Here is a 20,210-nt window from a genome sequence, read left to right on the forward strand (position 1 = left end):
TGTCCACAATCAGGGACAAAAACTGAACAATTTGCACCTGCTGAGGATTTTGAAGGGTACTCCAGCAACGCCAAAGCCATACAGCAGATCTGCTTAATGCTTACAATCCCCATGAACACTGATAGCAGAGCGCAGGCAAACACCATGTTTTTCTGTGCATTATATCATTCGCCTAACTGGACATCTGATAGTATAACAATGCTGTAAAACCAGGAAATAAAAGTTTCGGCCTAGATTGCTCCATACATCACACGAATAGCAGAGCGCAGGCAAACATCATATGTTTTCGCGTATTTTATCATTCGCATAACTTGACATCTGATAGTGTAAGGAAAGACAAGTATCGATTAAGACTGCTCCATACATCACAACCAGAAAAAGAAATTGAAGAATATAAATCCGAATTTCAGTTATAAATGAAAATGAAGTTTTCTTCACATATATATATGTATCACATAATAAATTATCAATAAACATTTTAAACTGTCACAGCAGATTTTTCTATGTATCTCATATGAAGGCAGCAAGCCAGTGCCTTCTTTCAGGTCCTGAAATGACTCTTTTGCAACATTCTTACTAAAGGGGGTTGAAGAAAAAGGAGGGAACAACAGGTACTCCCCATTCCAAAGTTGGGCTGGGAAGCATGTTCCGTGCAGTATTAAGGCAAAAGGAAGGACTGATCTGTTTGATACTTTTGTGGAAGAGAAGTGGAATGAGAGAAAAAGTGGGATTTTGTCTTCTATTTTCTTCTTTTTTTTCCCTAATTATTTTATGAGGATATGGGAGGTACAGGATGGCTTATTCAAGAAGGAAAGAAAAGAAAAAGATGGCCATCGCGATTCTATGAACATAGACGTTAACAGTTGTGTGTGCAGAATGTGTGAATCGTGGCTAAGGGGCAAGGAGCAAGATTTCCAGCCTCGGGTTTGTTCAAAAGAATAGAAGTTTCTGTTGACGATTCCTGAAATTTTCATCTACAAAAGCAAAAATGAGGAAAATATATATTTCCTGCTGGTGCTTAGCTTGGAGCACCTTCATCAGCAACACCCCTTTCGGCGCTACTAGAAGTAGCAGAACTCTGACTAGACTGTTGGAGACCAGAGTGAGAAATGGAACCACTTTTTGATAATACGGAGCCACCTGAACCGTTTGATATACTCGCAGAGGTTGAAAAGGTGGAAGCAAGGTCTTTGTTAGACCCTGAGATTACTTCAGTCCGTAAATCTGAGGACGAGGAAGATGGAGCAAGAGTTCCAATGGAAGATCCCACAGGATACGGAGCAACTGGCATATCAGAAAGAGAAGATGTTGAGGGGCTGTAACTCAGAGTTCCCATTGGATGATCAAACTTGCATGTAAGACCAAACTTGCATACTCCATGATGTGCATAGTAACTACAAGTTGAGGTACCCTGATGGTAAAACAAAAGCAGATTGATCATGATACTAGAATTCTAGTTCGTATAGGAACCATTTTCAGCAATCATCTAGAGACATCAAAATTATAAAGTCAACATATGTACATAAATTATAAGAAACAGGAGATGCACAAACATGCTGTTTAAAGTTAAATGTATCTCTTTTCTACGGAAATCCCTTTTTGGTTGGGTGGTGGGGGCAGGGGGGGGGGGGGGGGGGGGGGGGGGAGGAAGGTTAACAGCTGGTTACATATTGGCTTGTTCATCTATCCTCTGTTTGTTTATTACTTGCAACGAAATGAACATAGAATCTTTTGATATACACATATCCTCAAATCAACTGTTAGCTCATAATCCGACATTCAGACATTATCTTAACCTATGATTTTTCAGCAACCGAATCCTCTGCCCTAAGAAAACCAAGAAGCAGGATGCTCAAAGAACAACAGTCATTTCTGGTCTGCCTTCCCTACAACCTTTCTCCCCCACCCCCAACCCTTATCCAGAAAAGGTGATTTCTCACTATTCTTTCTGGATCTATAATAGCAGTTCTTTGTATGTTTAAAGTATAGACCAATGGAACGAGAGAAGGCTCATACACAGATAAATGATAAGGCATCCTTTAAAAAAATAAAAAAGATAAAGCATCAACAAATAAGATCGTGTATCGATCCTTTCACAGGCAGCACATTAACCTGGAACTTCCCATCTTGTTTCAACAACAAATTAGCTGGTGACAATATGAATAAGATAGATTATGAACAGAGCGTCTCATCAATTAACAGCTGCCAAAACTAGACCATTTTACTTGGACAGAGGGAAATAAGAAGCTTGATCTTATGGATGGTAAGGTAAGAGCAAATAACTTTGAGCTTGGCTAGGTTAAAAACTAGATCCCAGCTCAAGCCAAGCCAGCATAAGTAATGTTTGGCTAATACTTTGACCTTTTTATTCATATTTCTTTGCTCGATCAGTCAATCTATACTATTATTCATAAAGCAAAAATTAATTAATTAAATATAAATTTTTCTTATGTGAAATTATAATATTCATAAAGCTAACTTAAAAACTTAGTATCCTATGGGGCTGCTCCGAAGACTGTTCACTTCGTCATTAATAGCTGGAATCTCTTTTGAGCTTGGGGATTGAAGTCAACTTTTAGCTACGCTCAACTCTAGTAGCTTTGCAGGCAGGCACTACTAAGTATCAGCCATACTATATCCAAAAAATGACGCAATCTAGTAGCAATCTATATACTAATAATCTAATATGCTTCACTTCTACCAGATATAAGGCAGACTTCAGCAGTGGTATTGCCACAGATATCTAAGTTTCAAAGAAAATGAAATTTGATTAAGCTAGCAGCAAGAACCAATTCAATCTGGTTGTACCAGTTTAGTTTTCATGTTTGTAGAGAAAAATAAATTAAACAAAAACTGAAGATAGATGTTACAACATTAAAAACTTTAGTCAACTGATAATAGATGGTATAGATTCTGCTTCGAATTATAAATTTCGAATTTCAACAACATAAAATATAGATAAGAGACAACTAAAGACCGACGAAAAACAATGCAAATTATACAAAATATATGAATAACAAGACGTATAACAAACAGGAATAGTACAGAGAACCAAGGAAAGCGATATATTCCTTAACTGCAAAAACTATTCCATTCGATTCTTTAATGCTTCAAGGAGTCATGCATAATTCCCAGTTCTAGACTGACTTACACACATTACTGCTCACTGACGAGATGAAAGCAAAAGAACCATTCAACAACAAGCATATATCAGTGAAAATAACTCATGCAGACTGCGAACTGAGAAGAGAGACTGCTAAGACAATGATGGTATTTCATGCACTGGATAGTGGAAGAAGGCATGCCGATAAGAAAAAAGCTTATCAATAATGAATTTTTAGTTTTCAATCTTCCATTTTCTTCAAACCCCGAATTAGATGATTTTTCAGCAAAGTCTGCATAGTAACTTTCCACAAGCATCAGAATGTGTCAACCTGAATAAAAAAACACATTCCTAAAAGTGTGTTGAATAAGATAAGATTGCCTAAAATTTTGATCAACTTAACACATCACTATAAAACTGATCAGCTAAACCCTGAAATGTTTGATGAAAAATCTAAGTCGAAGTCTTAAGTACAAGCCTACCTAGGAACATGAGCCTAGACCTACCACCAACACCTCACATCCAATCTTCAGTCTTCACCAATAAGGCATAGTAGCCAGTCTTGATTGTGACAGCATTTATTGAAGCACCACAAACTCTATTCATGCTCATATATTGTATACTCCCTCCGTCCCTAAATAGAGTGCCCATTTTTCCATTTATGTTTGTCCCAAATAGATTTCCCATTTCCTTATTTGGTATGAGTCCACCAATTAAAATACTATTATTTTGCTTTCAACTTTTATAATATCACCCAATTTCCCATATGGCCCACATTCTCTCTCCTTAATAAACAATTCATAAAAAGTGCACCAATTTCTATATTTAATTATAATTTAATACAATTAAAGTCCTACACACGATTTCTGCTTAATACTTGTGCCTAAAAGAAATGGGCACTCTATTTAGGGACGGAGGGAGTAGTATCCAGGGAGTAAGTATAATGTATGTGAAGTATAGTAGTAAACACTAAAAGTTATGCCTAACATAATAGCAAAGTGCTTGACATGAGGAGTTAGTGATAAATGAGCCCAAATGGCTGTCAGGGAAGATGCCAACCATTCAACAGATACCAAAACAAAAAACTGGAAGAAATATATCCATAAATGAGCTTTAACATCAATGAAGATAGCCTGCCGAGATGCATTCCTTCAGGAAGGTAGTGACTAGTCAATTCTTCAAGGGGTAAACAAAATCAAGCTAAAAAAAAATATACGGACAAAAAGAAAGATATCATATCCACTTATTCACAGAACCAAATTAGATATGAGGAGATAAAATCATACTGGACGAAGAGGAAGACCCATGGGGCTAAGAGCAGAACTAGTTTCTGGAACAACCCATTCGGAAGGATGATGATATTTACATGATGAACCAAATTTGCAGTCCCCTGTTTTGATGTAATGCTGGCACTCAGGTTGCCCTGGTCTCTGAGGATATAAACGCTCCTTTGAGACACTACTTGTTGCACCAGCAGAATTTTGTATAGCTTGATAATGTCCAGTATAAACAGGTGCCGAAGGTGACAGAGGCATTAGCCCATAAAACTGGCCAGCTCCCACCGACTGTGCATTGGGGCCGGTCATAGGAGTAGATCCCTGTGCCAGATAATGCAAGAAACTTGGTGACAACAAAAATAGACAGACCTTGAATAATTGGGAAGAAAGACTTTAAATGCAACCAAAAACAAAGACATTTGAAGGAACTAATCTTCAACTGCATTTTTCGATATAAACTTCTCATAGAGCAGCAAGACTTCCATTTAAATTCCATGGATAGGATAGTCAAAGAGCTTTTGGCTGGCATAAGTGTCACTAACTAAGATTAACATGAATGGTGAACCTCTTAAGTTTTAAATTTTCATAGAATATATGACGCTTCAATAGTGTTCCTTGGCAGCATTAACTACAGCAATAGCATTTACAGCCTCCATCACCAATAAGTGTGAGCTCTTAATTTTAGTACATTTTGGGAAAAGATCCAAACTTTTGCTGATAAAAATACTAGTCTGAGAACAAGTAATTGCCACTGTTACTAGTCTAGAAATTTCTAATGAAAATCAATCACCAAAAGGAGTAATTTCTCCATTCTATAATAAGGGTTAAATTTACCATTTTTTAAAGTTTCAAAAAAAATGCAACCTTATTTTATTTGTCATTGAGTTTTCTCTATCTCTCTCTTCACACATTAGTCCATCTTCTAGTTTCTCTCTGTCTGTTCTCCATGGTTCCTGTGACCCCCCCCCCCCAACGTAACACTTACTTAGAATGGAGCAAGCAATAAATTAGAGTTCCCTTTCCAAGGATACCCTCTATTAGAATCTACCAATTTCAGAATCAAGATCTGCCATCTTCCTCTGTTTATCCACCCTCTCTCTGTCTCACTCCCCTTCACCTTGTTGAGAGCCACTAGAAATTACAGCAGCTGAAGCAGATAAAGTGGCTGATAATGGAGTAGACAAGAGAGATGGAATTGACTACGTCAGTTACTTTAAGAGGTCAATCCAAGCTGATAAAATCCTAAAATGAAAAAATTCAACATGCAATTTGATAATAAAAATCAACTTTCATTCGAACAAAAAAGAAATCAAAAGTCCAAAGTGCAAGATTTTAAATACACAAGACCGGTGAAACATGGATACATGTCAGAACTCTCACAATAGAGGCCATGAAATTTTTGTAACAATACAGGATACCAACTCAAGTATGGAAAAAGTACGAGAGGAAGGGAGGAACTTAAGGGGAATCTCTTTTTAAGAAGTGGGATGCGCCAAAAGGAAGGGACATATAAAAAGTGAACTTTTTCAGGATTCTTATGATTGACAATGGCTGTTGTGATTCTGACTACTGAGGGTAAAACAGGGGGATGTAAAGGGTATTCAAGCCATATCCTAGTAAATCTCAATCTTATGAGGATCACAATGTATCTATAGTTTGCTCTACATATACGGCATCATTTTTAGATTAGATTTCCAATAGCGTTCTTTTAAAGAGCTATCACTTCAAAGCACAGTCTTAAGAAGAAGCTGCTTTTAGTGTCAGAAGCTATCTCAGAAAGTCAAACGCTGATAAAGAAACAATCTTTTACCCGCTATTCCTAGCACCCAAGAGTATCTAAACAGGATAAAAGTGACTTACTGGGTAAGGCGCCCAACCAGAAAGGGGAACTACACCAGGAGAGAACAGCATTGGTCCATAAGGCCCTTGGATGTACGAACCTGGCATCATAGAGGGCCTTGCAACAGGCCAATTACCTGTCACCATTCCATAAGGCTGTGGAGCAGGAGCAGGAGCAGAGTAAACCGTAGGAGGAGCCAGAGGAGTGGGAGGAACTCCTGCAGGTGTTGCGGCAGGTCCCGGCACATTAGTAGGAGGTGGATGATGAAATTTGCAGGTCATCCCAAACTTGCACTGCCCTGTTTTAATGTAGTAGGTACACTCTTTCTCTCCCTGTAAAGTTAACAACTATCAGGCTTCTGTAAACAAAAACGTCTGCAACACCTTGTATGGCATCATAACTTGGACTAAAATTAGTTTACAAACCGGACGTAGAGGGTATCCATAAATGTTGAGCGCAAACGGACTCCCAGAACTAGATCCTTGTCTTGGATGGTGGTACTTACAGGAAGACCCAAATTTGCAACTCCCAGTCCTCATATAATACTGCAATAATCCAAAACCCACAAAGACAAAACTTTACAATATGCAAATACAAAACTTGCGCGCAGTACGAATAACTCGAACACAATCCATTTATCTTCGAAATAATCAACAAAAGAAGCAAAATTTACCAATAATGTAATAACTGATCATACAACTCAGTTAAGTAGTACCTGACAGATTGGCTGTCCAGCTCGCTCAGGATAATCTCCACTGACCCTTCCACTCCTTACCACCTGAATAATGTCATAATCTTCGGATTTAAATAAACTTATATACTATACTATAATTACCATTAAACTTACTATTAACATAATCAATACTCAAAAACATAAAAACCCAGCTAAAAGTAGATGATCATTCAACAAACCCACAATTACGTTACCAAAAAAAAAAAAAGGTAAGATCAAACAATAAAATTGAGAATCATACAAAAAATAATGGAAAGAATTGCATCTTACAGCGGAAGTAGAACGATCACGAGGATGATTAAAACGACAACGATCGGCATAACCACAAAAGCCAGTTCTTAAATAATAAATGCAATCGGGCTCACCGGCCCGTTCTGGGTAAGAAGATGGCTCCTCTAATCCAAGCTGCCACATCGATTCTACCCTTATTCCAAAACCCACAAATCAATTCAATTTTGATCCCACATTATCAACACCAAAAAAAAAAAAGAAAATTAAAAAAAAAAAACCCAAATGTGATCAAATTGAAAATGTGGATGAAGAAAAAAACTAACCTTCAAGGGCAGTTTCAGGACGTTGAGTTTCCCAATCAAGAGCTGGATCTGAGTGGGTCCCCTCCCTCTCCATTGAAGTTGTTAATGGAGAAGAGAGAGAAAGTGTTTTATGTTTGTGTGTTTATGTGTCTATCAGTTATGAGTTTTATGAAGATGTACGTATTAATTTTAGAGAGAGAATTTCATCTCTTTATCTCTCTTCTGTCACTGTTTTTATTTTTTCTCTCTGTGTTCAGACTGGTTTATTTTTCTTTCTCTCTCTCTCTTGATTTTGATCTTTTCAGAATTTTGGGTTTTCCGACTGGGTGGTTTATATACGCGCGAAAGAAGAAAGAGGAAAGAGAGAGGACTGTATTTATTTTTGTTTTTACTTTTGGGAAAATAAAAAAACGTTTACCTAAACTTAATTATAACTGACTTTGGGTACAAATGTATAAGAAATTGGGAATTTTTTGGGGAGGAAATTTAACAAATATTTAATTAGATTTAGACCCACCTCCAGTATCAACGTACGAAGACAAAAGGAAATAAAAAAAATATTTGGAAATATAAAACCGACACGCTGAAAAGGGTAGGTGTGATCCACATTAGTGGGTTCTTTTTGAAATTTTTTTTAGTTGATTTTTCTTTTTTAACACTAACAAACTACATCTACATGTACTTATTCCTTAGGAAAGTCGAATCCAATCTTTCTTGTAGATTGAAGGTATCCATTCTCTGTTGTTGTTTCTGTGTACTTCCTTTGTTTTTCCTTTTGATTCTACCTAATTTTGTAGGATCATAATGCGGAATTTTGAGTTTACTCGGGTAAAAATCATAAAAATTGATATTATAAATTTATGTTACAGATATATAATCATTTATTCCAAATTCGTATTAGTTTTTATATGTACGCAATGTGTGTGAATCGTTCATGTATTTATTTTTTAGAAAAACTATTTTCCAGTTTAAAAATAATACTTTTTTTTCTCTTCTATCGTTTAAATGAAGCAGTTAATTATCTTTGTTTTTCTTTTTTCGATTTTTGGGCTCCGTTTGGTAGAGCGTAAAACGTTTTCAATGTAAAATGAATTTCATGGAAAATAATTTACAATGAAAATCACAATTTCAAAATTAGTTTTCCGTTGTTTGGTTCCATGTAAGAAAAATAATGAAAATGAAAGAAATATGAAAGGAAAAGTAAGGAGGTAGTGAGAGGAGTGTGTAGGAGAGATAAGGAAAATAGTTTTCCCTTCATTTTGAAAGGAAAATGGTTTTCCATCATTGGGAGTGTAATTTAACTCCAAGGAAAAATGGTTTTACACTCCTTTGCCAACCAAACAATGTAAAACTAAAAATAGAGGAAAACAGTTTTCCAGGAAAACGTTTCACGCTCTACCAAACGGGGCCTTGGTGTCCCTCTTGTGTTGCCATATATAATAGAGATCCGATGATCATACATACCGTCGCCGTAATTGGTCTGATTCAAATGAGAGCAATCCAAATAGCTAAACCCAAAATCGTTTTAATAAGAATCCAAATTTTTGAAAAAACCAATTAATATTCTTCATAATTATTTTTATCTTTCATAACTATTTTCTAAATTAGAAGATTTTATAAAAATCAGTTTTGTATCTTCTAGCCACATAAGTGATTTTGCATTGGAATTTACATGATAATATTTAACAGAGAATAAAAAGAATCTTTTAATTTCAGATAACAAATAAAGCCCACACTGCTAGGGTTGCTTGACGTACATCCATGTTCGTCCACGCTGCTTGCGCGCCAATGGTGCTCCACACGCTACATCAAAATGGTCATCAAAATCTGAAAATGCGTAACTGGATGCGTCAAGCATATCAAGCTTGTTTATTGCCAGCTTTCGATCTTGTCCTGCTAATCTGATTTTCCTATAAATAGACTTTGTTCCATCCAGTTTTAGGACATGATAATAAATGATTTCCTCTACTATACTCTACACACACGACTTTCTTCTACCATACTTCAAATATACTCCTCTCAGTATACTTCAAATGTTCATACCACCTCCAACCTCCATTAATTTCAATTAAATCTCCAAGATTACTCCTCGAGAAGATCATTATTCCAGACCTAGGAGACACTTGTATATTTCTAATAAGGGTCATTAATCTTTCAGTTCTAATATAATTTTTTGAAGTTACTAACATGTTTTTCATGATGTAGATCCCTAAATAATTCATGTCTTGGATATGTTAATTTCTTCTCTTTCTTATGTATATGTATATCATCATTCATATATTTATATATATTCACGCCTATGTGTTTATTGCTTTCATCACCTCATATGTTAATTTTTGCTAAGCAAAGATCTAAATAAAAATTTTAATGTTAAAGTCTGAATAATTGGACAATTGATTTAGGAACGAAAAAATTTGATTGCTTACAAAATAATACCTGCGTTCCTTTTCAATCTAAATGCTTTCCTTTTTGAGCCGCTCCGTATTATTGGTTACATTGTTACTTTCTCTATATAAGGTCAAATGTCCAGTCATTATTCTCCATTTTTTTCGAGAAACTCTTGGCCTCTTATCGTGAGAGGCCAAAATGGCCTCTTGTGGGGGTATTTTCGTCATTTTGCGCTACAAGACAAATGCCACGCTGGACGGTTGGTCAATTAACGCCAAGTAAGCGAGGTACCTCGTGGAGAAAGAAAAAAACACGGGTAAAAAAAAGTTGGCGGGAGAAAAAAGGGTGAATTTTTTGGGTGAAAGATATAATACCCCGATAATTCTCTCTTTTTTAAAATACATTTTCAATATAAAACTTAGAGAATCATTAAAGCATTATCGCCCATATGATAACGTATCGGCTTGTTCAGAATTTTGCATCGAAAAGCATAATAAATAACTTTATAAATAAAATTTAATCAACTACAAAGTCAACTCCAATAGTCAACCAAAAAGTCAAACTTAAACCAAACCAACTTATAAAAGTATAAATTCAAAGTATGATAAATAGACTACACAAGCTCTCCAATCACGAACCCAATGCTGCATCATCTTCAAACCTAAAGATAAATAATGCACTATTGATCCCTAGAAACTGCTCACCAAAATGGGTCATCACAAGATCAATAAGGCATAGTCATGATCAACATACACAAACACAAGCACGTAATTAGCAAAGTTGAGTACTATATAATAAATAAAGAAATAATCCTAACATGATACTACTACATAATAATAGAAATAAATAATAATATAATAAACTTATAGATAACTCTTACTGAAGTAAATTTCACAACCAATAATTTAATTACTTTAAATGGAAGAGTCAATGAAACGAGTTGTCTGATTCAAAACCAGCTTTCCCTTTGGAAGACGAAATACGAGCGCGACTCCATAATTGTAATCCCCCGTAAATTTATGGATTTTATAAATATATTTTAGTATATATTTATTCATATTTACATATAATTTAGTTTAAGATTATTTATTTATTTAAAAAGTTGACTATTTTGAAAGTCAAAGGAATTATTTTAAAGGTTTAAGGAAGTTAAAATATTTTGTTAAGGCATAACTTTGAAAAATATTTGAAATACTAATTGGATTTAAAAAAGGATTTTAAATGGGTTTCAGGAATTCAAATACTAATTGGACTAGGAAAACGAACTTCTAGTAATGTTAGGAATTTATTCATCAATCCTCTTCATTATTTTATCCTACTTAGGATCCAATTACCTTTTCCTAAGCCCAAAAATAAAGTTTTTCTATAAATATCATTAAGCCCAAATATTTTACCCACGGAAAAAAAATACTTTCTCTCCTCCTCCCATTCACAACAGCCGGCCACTATTCTCCTCTCCCTTCCAATTGATTTTCTTTTCTTCTTCTTTCTTTCTCCTTCTTCTTGTGTTGGTTTGATTACTCTTCTTCTTCCTCAAGTTTTGATTAAAGATTATGTTTTTATGTTTTATTTTAGTACTAATTATGATTACAAGCTTTAATTTACTGTTTTAATAACGAATCTATGATTATATAAATTGTATATTGAAAGAATAAAAATTTAGATTTGATTATTATGTTTAAATTGGATTTTTTAATCATCAAAGCATGGATTATTAGGGTGTTAAAGATTGGAAAATCATAGTAGCATGTTATAAACTATGAAATTGATTTAACTTATGAAATGAAGCATGTTTAAATATGTTTAAAGGGAGTTTTAATAATTTATAAGTTGCTGGAATTTTTGAAAGGTTGTTATTAATGGAGTTTTATGGGTTTTCATGACTAGTATAGTAGTACTATGCTAGGGAATATGAGTAATTGAGGTTTTAATGATAAAAACAACTTTTAAATATTTTTAAAGTGGATTTAAAGTATTATAAAGTTGCTGGAATTTATTTGGAGTATTGATTATAAATTCTATTGGTTGTTTTACGCGGAGACTTCTTTGTAGGTGACTTCTAAAGTTGTTAAAAGTGGCCAATCAATTTGTCTACACAAGGTTCGTACATACTTATGTGTTGTTTGATGTAGTATCATGATTTTAGGAAGGAAAAGTTATGTAGTATCATGTATAGGAACTTTGTGAGTTCATATATGATTGCTATTATGATTAGATTTTACATGTTTTATGCCTTTGTACGAACATGTTAAGTATGAGATTTAATTATGAGATTCATATCATGTTTGTATGGAATATTGATGCAAGCATGTTGGTTGGGAACTTTATTTATTAATTTACATGGGAAAATTAATATATTATCAGTTGGATCATGATTGAATCATGTGTTCCCTTATATTATTATTTTTCACTACTCTATGAAGATCGTGGGCCTTATTTGATAAGTTTATAATTTATACCTTTAAAAGGTAACTTGGTTGTCGGTTAGGTTCAACAAATAAAAAGGATTGGATTAAAGATGAAATTAATCTTGGGTTGTAAGTTGTATGATCACTTATTTAATCCTAAGATAAAAAAGAATAAAGTTGTGAATGTTTGATTATGTATTATCTGTATTGCTTGTGTGTCATAACAAGTAATAATTGGTAATCACGTTAAGTGGAACTTGGATAGTAATAAACTTTAGACTGTGCACGTCTGAAGTTAGACAATCAGAAGTTGGGGTACATGGTGGTCGTGCCATGGCTTTTTCCGGGAATCGGATTGATCACCGTTCCTATTTTTATTAAAAGGTTCCTCGATATCATACGTCATTATGGAATATAGAGTCGCGCCCGTATTTCGTCTTTCTAGGTGAAGGCTGGTTTTTAGATGAGACAACTTTGTCTAATGACAATACCATTAAAGTAATTAAAAGATTGTTAAAGTTTAGTTCAGTAAAAGTTATCTGCAGATTGTTAGATTGTTATGTTGTTACTTGTCCCTTCTTATATTTATTAGTACTATGTTAGAAATGTTTATTTATTATTATATAGTACTCAGCTTTGCTGATTACATGCTTTGTTTGTATGTGTTGATCATGGCTTTGCCTTATTGTAACTATGATGACCCATTCTTGGTGAGCATATTCTTTAGTGCGTTGACATCTATAGGTGTGCAAAAATGATGTATCCTGGGTTTTGAAAATGGAGAGCTTGTGTAGCAAATTGATCTCTTTGTTGTTCAAGTAGATACATTTACATTTAAGTTTGGGTTGAAGTTAAAGTTAACAATGTTGTTTGGTTTTAAAGTTACTTCGTTATTTATTATATTTCAATACTAAAGTTCAGTTATATGTTTTCCGCTGCAAAATTCTGAATAAGCCGATATGTTATCATACGGGCGATAATGCTTTGATGATTCTCTAAGTTTTATATTGAAAAGGTATTCTAGAAAAGAGAGAATTATCGAGGTGTTAGAGTACTCCCATGACCTACGATATTGAGGAACCTTCTAAATAAATTAAATATAGGAACGGTGATCAATCCGATCCCAGGAAAAGCCATGGGATACCACCATGTACTCCAACTCTCTACTAGTCCAACACTTCATACGTGCAAAAGCCTAAAACTATTGCTATCCACGTTTCACTTTACATGATTAACCATTTATTACTTGTTATGACTCACAAGCAATACATATAACACAATCATCAAACAATCATAAACTTTTATTTTTATCTTAGGATTAGATAAGTGATCAAACAACTTAACAACATAAGATTAATTCAATCTTTAATCCAATCTTCATTATATGTTGAACCTAGCCAACAACCAACCAACCTTTCAAAGATATAAAATATCAACTTACCAAATAAGGCACTCGGTCCTCATAAAGTAGAATAACAAACAGGAACAACATGATTCAATCATGTTCCAAACCTATATATATATATATAGGGTTGGGTTCTAGTGAGAACCCTCTTATGGTGAGAACCGTGAGAACCACTTGAAATGAGCAAAAACTTCCTAAAATGGGCAAAAAAAAGTAACAAATGAGAAGAAACATGAAATAAGTAGAAAATATTAAGTTATCAAAAATGTAAAATGAACAAAAGTGTAAAAGATGAAAAACGTAAAATGAGCATAAATAAGTTAAATGAGAAAAAAAGTAAAATGAGCAAAACGTAAATTGAGCAAAAACGTTGATAAATGAGCACAAAATTGTTAAATGAGCAAAACCATAAAATAAGTGAAACAAAAAATGAGCAAAAATGTTATGAAATGATCAAAATATTCGTAAAATAAGGAAAAATGAGTGGTTCTCACGGTTCTCACCATAAGGGTGGTTCTCATATGAACTTAAACATATATATATATATATATATATATATATATATATATATATTAATCCCCTCATATGAATAATAAAATAAAGTTCTCAACCATATGCTTGCATCAAACTTCCATACAAACATACTATAATCTCATAATCAACATGTTTCACACAACGACACAGAACATGCAAATTCAATACAATAAAAATCAAATATGAACTCAAAATAGTTCCTATACATGATACTACATGATTCTCATCCTTAAAATCATGATATTAAGCACATCAACACATAGGTATATACGTGCCTTGTATAGAAAAATCGGGTGACCACTTTTACAACCTTAAAAGTCGCATGCAACGAATTCCCCACCTAATAATAATCAACATAACCACATATCAATACTCTATGAATTTTCAGCAACTTTAAATATTTCAAACCCTCATAAAAAGTTTTTAAAACTCTTTTCTATCATAAAAACTTGATAATTGAACCTCCTAGTATAATACTACTACACTAGGTGTTAGAAACTCTCATAAACTCATATCTAAACCATTAAAACTCCAACAACAATACCCTTTGCAAATTTCTAGCAACATATAATATATTAAAACTCCTTTTAAACATGGTTAAATATATTTAATATCATAAGAATAATCAATTTCATAAACTATAACATACTACTATGATTTTCCAATCCTTAGAACCCTAAAAAATTCATGCTTTGATAATTAAAAATCCAATCTAAACATAATAAGTAAATCTGAATTTTTATTTCTTTAATACATAAATTATATAATCTTAGATTCATACTTAAATCTTCAAACTAAAACTTTTAACCATAATCAAACTAAAAAAAAATCTTAAAAACATAAACTTTAAATAAAAATTTGAGGAGAAAGAAAAGTAATCAAACCAAGAAAGAGGAGAAAAGACGCGCGGCACAAAGGAGAGCCGAGCTGGCTGCTGCCGGCAGTCCACTGGTCTTTGCTGGCAGTGGTCGGCTGCTCTGGCCGACGAAGGCGAGGCACACAGAGGAGGAGAGGGCCAAAGAGAAGAAAGAGAAAAAGAAAAGAGAGAGAGAAAAATAAGGGGAGGCTAGAATATGTGGGAAAAAGGAGAAAGGAAATAAGTTATGTGGGAAATTCTTGGGGTTCATGGGGTTTGTATAGGTTTTCCGTTATGAGCTTAGGAAAAAGGTAATTGAGCTCAAATAGAGTTTAATGATGGATGAAATTAGTGTTTGGGTCCCCATACCCAACTAGGAGTCCTTTTCCTAAATCAAATACTGTTTTGGTTCCTCATACCCACTTCGAAATCCTTTTCCAAATCCAAAAAATGTTTTAAGCATTTCAAATATTTTTCGAAGCATGCCTAAACAAAATATTTTAACTTCTTTAAATCATTAAAATGATTCCTTTGACTCTCAAATAGTCAACCTTTAAAGAAATGAATCATTTATATACTAAATTGTATTTAAATATAAATAACTTTTATATTAAAATATAGTTATAAAATTCATAAATTTACGGGGAATTACAAAAGACGAAGGAAAAAAATCTCAGTGAAGAAATTCATCATATCCGGAGAATTAGTAATGTCGGAGTTCTGCGAAGATGATGATGGATTTGAATATTCCATTTGTGAACATGGAAGAAAGCTCAAAGGTGCTGCCATGAGCGATGGTGAAAGTGATGAGTTAAGTAGTATATAGTGAAAAATTTATTAAATTAAATTGAAAAGCTTGAAGCGCATATTTACTGAAGTAATTAAAGCTAATTTGTGCACTATAGTAGCAATATCTCTGTTGATTTTAATGTTTCAAATAAATTAAATATATGTTGATTTTGATCGGGCATTATACAGTAAATATGTGTGAATTCTTGATTTTTGTGACATTACCTGTGAATTATTGAGTATATATTTGAGAGTTATGTAATTAATTGTTATTACTTATAAATTTAGTTGTTTTTTCAGTGTAAATTAGTTCCGCATCCTTTTTATCTGTATGAATTGTGTGAGGGTGGGTGTGTTTGGTACCCTGGCACCAGGAGTTTGGTAGCCAATGTGATTCAGTTAGATTGTAGTTGGTTGGTTAGTTGGTCGAATGCTTATTCATGATTTTTGTTGTTTGTTGCAATGTTTAACTCCACTAGTAGAATAAATGCTATTTGCTGCGGTACTATTGCTGCGGTTTTACCCATACGCAGCAATATATCACGTAAAAAGAAAATGTAAAATATAAAATAACGATATTGCTGCGATTCTTGACAAAAACCGCAGCAATATTTCAAAATAATATTAAAAAATAACACTTTAATATATTGCTACGGTTTTTGACAAAAACCGCAGCAATATTATTAAAAAAAAAATATATAATCGTGTTAGGTTTTTATCCTCCTTTCTATCTGTCCTGCGCCTCTTTTCCCCCCCTTCAGATCTCACGCTTTCCTCTTTCTCCTTCTCTTTCCTCTCACTCTCATAAGCGTGTTAGGGTTTTGCTGGTCCTCCTTTCATCTTTTGCGCCTCTTTCCCCTTCAGATCTAACCCCCTCCTCTCTCTCCTTCTCTTTCCTCTCACTCTCTCAGCGTTCTCTCATCCTCCACCGCTTCGTCGCCTTAACCCGAAGTTCCAGCCTCACGTTCGCGTCTTCAACGAAGTTTTCAGCCTCACGTTCGCGCCTTCGCCGCCTTCGCCGCCTTCACCGCCTTCACACCCGCACGAAGAGAGAAAGAGATCCGAAGGAGAGAAGTAAATCGAAGGAGAGAGAGAAAAGGGTCGCGCGAAGGTTCTTTGGCGTCGCGCGTCGTCGTCGGTGAATGTCGACAGTGGCGGGTTTCATCACGCCGATTTCGTTGGTTGATTCGTTTGTTTTTTAACTTTCTTTTATTATTTTTATTTTCTAAATGTCTGATATAAATGTAATATTTGGGGTGACATTATAGCAAAGTTAATGTAATATTCCAGCTTATGTTATACTTGTTGGAAGATGTTTTCTGGTTTGTCGAAAATTGCGATTTTTTTTTTTTTTGAGGAGTGAAGACTGAAGATGATGATGATTTATGAGGAGAAAATTAGAGGGCCGTTTTATGGGTGGTCGGAGAGGGGCAAAACGGTCCTCGGGAAACTCCCTAAGCCTCTACTTGCGAACTGGTTACAAAGACTACGATGCTATCTACTGGGTCAACAAAGGTTGGCAGATGGTTTTTTTTTATTATTAGTTTGTTCTTCGTCTTTCATGGTGATTTTCATCTTAAATCTGTAATTTCAGTCTTTTTTTTGTTTTTGTTTTTTTCATTTTGAATCTGTACTTTTAGTTTTTTTTTTTTGTTTCTTCTTAGTTTTTTTTTTGTTTCTTCTTAGTTTTTTTTTTTTTTGTAATTTTATGATTTGTAAAAATATATTTATATATCATACGATTCAATGTTGTTTGTTGTAAGTATTTTTGATGTAATTGCACCATAATGTTAAATATATTGCCCTATCTACCTTAGTAGGGAGAACTATTGGATTATTTAACCAAAAAAAAGTAAAAATAAATTTTTTTTTTTTGGCCACCACCTATTGCTGCGGTTTTGGCCTAAAAACCGCAGCAATATGCTCTTTTAATTTGATAAAATGTAAATATATTGCTGCGGTTTTGGCTTAGAAACCGCAGCAATATAGGTAGATATTGCTGCGGTTTAAAACCGCAGCAATATAATTTATACCTATTGCTGCCCCCTTAATTGCTGCCCGCCCTAAACCGCAGCAATAGGCCAATTTTTGACCGCAGCAAATAGCATTTATTCTACTAATGCTTGCTACACCGAAGGTTATCATGACCAATGAATTGGCTGATGGTGTTAGTTGTAGATTTTCTTTACCTGGTAATGCGGGTAATTTGGCTAATGAGGGTGAATGTGGTGGGCAAGCAGTAGTGGCCATTGTTAACGGGGGTGAGATGGCTAGGGGTGAATGTGGTGGGCATACAGTAGTAGCTGGTAATGAAGATTTGTCACCATGTTGTGGGAGCAACAATGTGGTGTGACCTACTTATGTTGGCATGGTCTTAGGTTGTAGGAAGGATGTTGATGACTATTATAGGAGTTATGGTAAGCAAGAGGGGTTTGGGGTTGTGAAGACTGTTGGTAATCAGGATTAAGATGTTGATGACTTTATAAGATGTTGAGTGGAAACATTATACATGAAACTTTGAGTGTAGTGGGAAGAGAGTGCACAGGAGGCGAGAAATGGTAAAAAAAAGAAGCCGTTGTTCGAAGTCCTCTTTTGACTAACAAAATAGTGAAGACGAAAGAGCGTGGATGTTTGGAAATGATCTATGGCATTAGAAGTTAAAATGGTGGGTTCTGAAGAAAGTAGTAGTGGAGCACTCAAACCACAAGCCGTCACCGAGTAAGTCTAAGCACATTAGAATGTACCATAAATAGGCTATATATGTGAGGAGAAAGCTATTTGATGGAACAACGGTTGCGGTGAAGGTACCTCAGATACACAATATCATGGCAATAAAACATGGTGGACTGCAAAACTTTCCTATTATAAAGATTGATCTTCATAACATAATTTCGAAAGAGAGGAGGCTGAAATTAAAACATGGGGATGCTAATGCAATGTTAGAGTATTTTCATAAAATGAGCGAGGAAAATCAAAAAAATTCCATAATACACCAGCTTGATGAAGAAGGTTATTTGAGGGAAGTTATGTAGGTTGATGTGCGTAGTAGGGCGGCATGGGAAGACTTCGGTGATGTTGTATGTTTTGACGCAACATACCTTACGAATGAGTATGAGCTCCCCTTTGCCAATTTCGTTGGTGTTAACCAACATGGGTAGATCATCTTGCTAGGATGTGCTTTGTTGTCCCATGAGGACATAGAGAGATATTAGTGGTGATGTGATTCTATGGATTGTTCGAACTCTTTTTGTGTTTTTTTATGAATTTATGGACGAAAACAATAACAATAAAATGGATAGGCTCTATATGTTCCCTCAAGAACTAGAGGATCTCTACCTAGCCTCAACTAGGAGATGCACACCACGATCTATGTGTTCATGGTACGACGACCAAAATCAATGCAAACATGCGCTTGACAACCTTTCTTTCTAAAGCAAACAACCAAAACTAACTTTATTAATGAAACTCGTGTACTTATATATACACGCCTAACACACCCTAAATCTTATCACCTTAATACTAATAAGATAAACACAAACTAAAAAGATAAACATAATGTAAAAGCACACACCTAAGATAAAATCCTAACCAACTTAGGATAAGAAATACCATATCTTATCTTATGTGGACTCCTAACTTGACTCAATGGCAAAGGAATTAGACTCCTAAATATAATAGGATTCCTTTTATCATCACACAACTGAAATTGAACACCTAATAATAAGATTAAATTACATAGTCTCCTAACAGAATTAGGACACTACGTACGAATCCTAACAGAACTAGGACTCTGGCACAGTCTCGCACAGTGGTTGGCACTGTCTGGCTAACAGTGACCTACGTTTTCGAATTTGATGCTCCTCATATGCATCAAGTGGTTATTTTGGACGTGGCTGTCTTGTGAGGAAAACACCAAATTGTATTCTAATTGATGAAGCTGCAATGATGCGTAAAGCGTTGGCGATTGAGATGCCTCAAACGCGTCATAGGTGTACAAGTTTGCAAAAAAAAAAAAAAAGGAGCATATGAAAAGTACTTTGAGTTCAAGGACACATTGCTTAATGCCATCTATGACAGCTTAACAGCAGGTGAGTTTGAGCATAATTGATGGGCTGCCATTAAAGAGTATGAATTACAGGATGACAAGGCTTTTAGGTAAATACATTATGTCTTGATGCTCTATGTTGTTATTTGTTAATGTGTGTATAGTTTGCATAATATGTTTGGAAAACTGTTTCCAAGTATGCTTGGATGTGGGTAGTTTTGACAATAGTAATGAGTAATGTATTGGTATTGATATATGAATTCTTGCTGGTCTATTTGAAGGTATGTATAAGGAACGAG

At 34.6% G+C, this 20,210-nt stretch overlaps 1 protein-coding gene across 2 annotated transcripts; it reads right to left on the reverse strand.

Annotated features, from left to right (window-relative positions):
- Nucleotides 1–384: 384 nt before the first annotated feature.
- LOC104883539 (zinc finger CCCH domain-containing protein 32) lies at nt 385–7,817 on the reverse strand. 2 transcript variants are annotated; one of them, XM_010668081.4, is made up of 7 exons: nt 7,508–7,817; nt 7,224–7,377; nt 6,936–6,998; nt 6,646–6,765; nt 6,241–6,552; nt 4,390–4,701; nt 385–1,411 (listed from the first exon to the last, which is right to left on the reverse strand). In XM_010668081.4, exons 2-7 carry the CDS (start codon nt 7,365–7,367, stop codon nt 1,019–1,021), a joined length of 1,344 nt encoding a protein of 447 aa, XP_010666383.1. In that variant the 5' UTR covers nt 7,368–7,377; nt 7,508–7,817; the 3' UTR covers nt 385–1,018. The 2 variants fall into 2 exon arrangements, with proteins under 2 accessions (XP_010666383.1, XP_010666382.1); XM_010668080.4 differs by having other exon boundaries at nt 7,224–7,372; nt 7,508–7,816.
- Between the last annotated feature and the right edge of the window lie 12,393 nt (nt 7,818–20,210).

This window comes from Beta vulgaris, chromosome 3, assembly GCF_026745355.1.
Source record: "Beta vulgaris subsp. vulgaris cultivar EL10 chromosome 3, EL10.2, whole genome shotgun sequence".
NCBI lineage: Eukaryota > Viridiplantae > Streptophyta > Magnoliopsida > Caryophyllales > Amaranthaceae > Beta > Beta vulgaris.

Bases quoted from the DNA above. Each gene is read 5' to 3' on its own strand.
- LOC104883539 (XM_010668080.4), bottom strand. From the start codon at position 7,580: ATGGAGAGGGAGGGGACCCACTCAGATCCAGCTCTTGATTGGGAAACT. The intron at 6,999-7,223 runs GTAAGATGCAAT...GACATTATTCAG, and splicing joins GTGATCGTTCTACTTCCGCT to GTGGTAAGGAGTGGAAGGGT. The intron at 6,553-6,645 runs GTTTGTAAACTA...TTAACTTTACAG, and splicing joins ATGGATACCCTCTACGTCCG to GGAGAGAAAGAGTGTACCTA.